The 4,441-nt window shown below is 37.6% G+C and overlaps 1 protein-coding gene across 1 annotated transcript; it reads right to left on the bottom strand.

Annotated features, from left to right (window-relative positions):
• Window positions 1-2,295: 2,295 nt before the first annotated feature.
• On the bottom strand, window positions 2,296-4,052 carry LOC106468611. Its single transcript, XM_013929042.2, has one exon. It carries the CDS (start codon window positions 3,670-3,672, stop codon window positions 2,296-2,298), a length of 1,377 nt encoding a protein of 458 aa, XP_013784496.2. The 5' UTR covers window positions 3,673-4,052.
• Window positions 4,053-4,441: the final 389 nt, after the last annotated feature.

The raw sequence follows: 4,441 nt of genomic DNA, 5'->3' as shown, positions 1-4,441 counted from the left end.
TGGTACAAAGCTGACTTCAGTAGATCTCCTATCATAACATAGCTTCATGGAATCTGCAGACGTTTTCAAGTTTGAATGCACTTGATGATGAATATCATCCATCCTTTCCGATAACACTTCCACGAATTCTGACACATTTTCAGGCAACTCTTCATGAGGTAGGCGTCCTGTTAACAGATGGGCATGAAGAACAGACAGAAAGTATACTTGGCTGACATTGATGACCAATGTTTATTAGGATTGGACTATTTACTACCGGAAGTTTGTGAAGGACTTTGCAACTATAGCTGCTCCACTACATGATTTGACTAAAAAAGGCCAGAAGCTGGAATGGACAGTTTCTTGCCAGCATGCTTTCAAGACATTGAAAGAAAAACTGGCCTGAGCTCCACTTTTATAGCTTCCAGATCCCTCACTGCCATACATACTGAATTGTGATGCTAGTTATGTCGGAAAATGTGTCAGAATTCGTGAAAGTGTTATCGGAAAGGATGGATGATATTCACCATCAAGTGCATTCAAACTTGAAAACGTCTGCTGATTCCATGAAGCTATGTTATGATAGGAGATCTACTGAAGTCAGCTTTGTACCAGGTGACAAGGTATGGTTGTATAATCCGGGGAAGACCAAAAATAAGTCTCCTAAGTTGTCTTCTCCATGGGAAGGCCCATATGACATAGTGGATCGTCTCTCAGAGGTGACTTTCCAGATAAAATGTGGTCGGCGAGGTAAGCCGAAGGTGGTGCATGCCAACAGGCTTTGCCATTATCACGGTCCAGGACATTTCAGTTAGAACGAAGTGAACAATGGAACAAATGACGCTGCTGAAGACGTGTCACCAGAAAAAGCCACTGTCGAAGAAGAAACTCTATTCGGTTTTGAGAAGGGAAACAGTGAAGCCCTTGATGAAGCTACTACCACTGATGTGACTGTTACCAATGATAGGACGTTTCCTGGTGAAGCAGATGAACCCCTAATGAAGCAGAAGCCAACGAGACAGAGACCAGTACGGAAGAAGATACTTCCCATAAAATTAAGAGACTTTGTTCAATTTTAATTTTGTGTTTGTAAATTCTGTACATTTAATCAAGTTATTGTTAATTATCTATTGGATAAATGTAAGTGGCTGTTGTTCGGGATGAACAATACTAAGGAAGGGACAATGTTACGACAGCGGAAGTCACGTGATGCTGGTAACACGTCATGAGTTTATAGAAGGCTCATGAATGTTCCTGGCAACTCTAGTGTTTGCCAGACTCCTTCTATTTTTGTATATAAGCCCGGCAAATAAAGTGGAGATATAATTGCAGATAGACAGATAATTGAGTCAAGTGAGCGGTAGTGACCGTAAGTAAAGTGCGTGAATCGTTGTGAATTCTAGCGCATGACTGTGGAAATTCTTTGTATTGCAAAATTGTATTGAGAAAGAATAAACTAGTTTTATTTAAGAATGAACTTGTATCGGTGAAGTTCCTCGGGAAGAATTTTTACGGGAAATTAACAAACGACCAGAGACGTAACATATTGTTCTGCTAGGGGTATAATAAGTTTAGTTGTTTTCTTCAACAAAACGTAAATTTTCTATAATTTCAAACTTTTATTTAATACACTGTGCTTGCTATGATTTTCTTCAAGCTCTTTTTACAAGTTGATTTTGCTCTTTTTGGTTTTGTCCATTCATTAGAAACTGTACTTTAAATATAAAACAAGAGTGATAAATTGCTGAAATTTGTAATTAGGACTTTTGTTTTCCCCAAACTGCTCACTGGGTTAATCTGACAAGTGTTTTTTTTTGTTTTTTTTTATCCTTTCAAAATGTTACTGCTTATCAAATGTAAATTTTTACAAAAGATACAGAAATACTGCTGTTTTACATATATCATGGAACCATACACCCATATTGAAAATGGTTTTAATTTTAATGCTTAGAGCTTTATTGTACATACTGCTATTACAGCTGTGGATTTTTTGAAATATAACGGACCTGTTAACAGCTCAATATGTAAAACTGTAATCGTCACTTTTCGATACGTTTGCAAAATGTATTTATCTGTTTGTAGGATTGGTGACGGGGAAGTTAAAGCTGTGTTCTACTATAATTACACAGTCCTGAAACTTAGAAAGTGAGAAAATATTTTCTAGACATTTTCATCGACCAGAAGAGTTGGGTGATATGAATGTTTGGTTTTGCACATGATTAGTATAAGGTTTCCATCTGGCACCAGTTAAGAAAAACTATTTAACTTTGTTCTAAACGTATTCAAGTTTTAAATATAGCTGCATTTACGTGTGTTTTAATAATTGCAAAACTCTAACTCTACATGTAATATAGAAAGGATATTGTATTTTAGGCAATTTTTTAATGTTTTTAAATTTCGTCTTAATTGTAATATTATGTATCTAAAATCCAAGCTTACCGTCCAACCTCCGCCATCTGTAGTCATGTCACAATAGACTCTTGCCGCAGAGGTGCCTTGAGGAAAAATAATGTAAACACCATCACAATTGGCTCCTCCTTGTCGAAGTTCTGCACAATTATTTGGCATGGTGTTGTGAGATTCAATACTGCAATCAGTGGGGCGAACTATTTTCGGTTTCCTCTCTACATCTTGTACAGCAGGTGCTACAACGAGACTCCTTGCAGACTCCGAGGGTATCAAGTCTCCAGAAGATCTGCAAGATTTTGAAGAAGAAGCAACCTCACTTAGTAAGATCAACTTTTTGTCAAGTTCTTGCATGTTATGGTGGAACTCTTCCTTGATGTCTCGCTGACTTCGGCTTAAGTTTTGCATCATGTTGTCCAAATTCTTCCGAAGAACTGTATCAGTAACAGCCTTGCACATATCTTCATGATTGTCTTTGGAATCTCGAGCGTAATCACTCGGGAGAGGCCAATTAGTTGTATGTGGTTTATGTGATTTCATGTAGTTCTTCACAGTTTCCACGTGAGATAGTATAGATTCACTCTGTGCTAGCACGTTGTTTGATATCGTTTCAAGGGAATTAAGTTGACTTCGGGTTTTTACAGATATTACGCTCATCTCTTCCAAAATCTTCTTCTCGGTTTCTTCCAGTCGCTTCTCTAAAAGATGTTCTTTATAAATATCTGAATGGGACTGAATACCCAGAGGCGTCGATGCCGGAATGGCTCCTCGTGTCCGTTCAGGACGAAATTCATTTTTCAGCTGTTTGTTGATTTCGTATAGAGCCGTTATGATATTCATAAGTTTAGGTAGCTTGGTATCCAGATCACTGCGCAAGCTGCGAGTGTTTTCTTCTACGTCTTTTAGTTTCTGAATACTTCCTCCAAGCTGGTTCTCCATTGCTGTATGTAATGAAGATAGTGTATTCCCCATGGACTCTAGCTTCACGTCTACTTCGCCCAAAGCTTTGTGCAGTTCGTGGTCTTGAGAAACGCTTGATCGGCCTAAACCACCGTGATCGGAAAGACTCGCTACCTGTTTCTGTATAGCCTCGAGGGCCGAGTCAATTCTAAAAAAACGCGTAATCTCCCTTAGCCTTTCTTCCTTCAGCAAGTGAGAATCGATGCTGCTAACAACGGTATAAATATGCTGTAAAAGTTCCTCTGTGTTTTTTGGTGGAGAAGTATTACAAATACCTTGGAAACAAAGAAGTACAATTAAGCTCAGTGCTGCTGTTTTCTGACCCATTTTAATGGGAAGAATGAAATAATGAAATGGATAACCAAATATCTCTAAATAAGTCTTTTAATTTGCACCTCTACAGTCTCTCTCGGTGTGCAATACTGTAGTTGAGTTCTGTATTAATCAGTAATTGTTCTCTTGAATAATCGGGAAAACAAGCCTCACGAGACTTTCTTGGTAAACACACGCAGTACAAAATAGTCAGTAACATTAAAAGCAAACAGTCGTTTAAGTACTGTAGTTCAGATGCTCATTTCCAACGAAACATACACCCCTCCCAACATAATAACAAACTTACCATAGCTTAGTCAGCTCAAACTTCATTAGTTCTTTTGATGCGTAAACAATCCCAGAAAGTCCAACTTCTTAAATGTGAAATACGTGACTGTCCACGTGATGTTTACTCTAATAAACTCTCTTGAGACACTATACGTCATTAATTATCCTCCCACAGCCTTCTTTTTTTCTGAGAAACAATTTTCTAAAGATCCTTTACTGAGCTGGCTATATCGCATCTGGAAGTAATTAAGAATATTTCCTACGAGTAATCTAGTTATTTTCAGGGACCAACATAAAATTAAAACCTTTGTGAACTAATATTAGATAATATTCGTAATTATCGAACTGTCGTTTTGATTTTTATAGCTACCGTAACAGTTGTTTGTAACTATCCAACTGGTGTTTTCATTTCTGTTGTTACTGTAACTGCAATTAGTCACTTTCGATCTAGCGTTTTGATTTTTGTAACTACTGTAACTGTTGTTTTTAATTATCG

Source organism: Limulus polyphemus, unplaced genomic scaffold (assembly GCF_000517525.1).
Source record: "Limulus polyphemus unplaced genomic scaffold, Limulus_polyphemus-2.1.2 Scaffold3077, whole genome shotgun sequence".
In the NCBI taxonomy this organism is placed as follows: domain Eukaryota; kingdom Metazoa; phylum Arthropoda; class Merostomata; order Xiphosura; family Limulidae; genus Limulus; species Limulus polyphemus.
The sequence above is the reverse complement of the archived record's forward strand: the minus strand, read 5'-3'. Positions and strand labels throughout refer to the sequence as shown.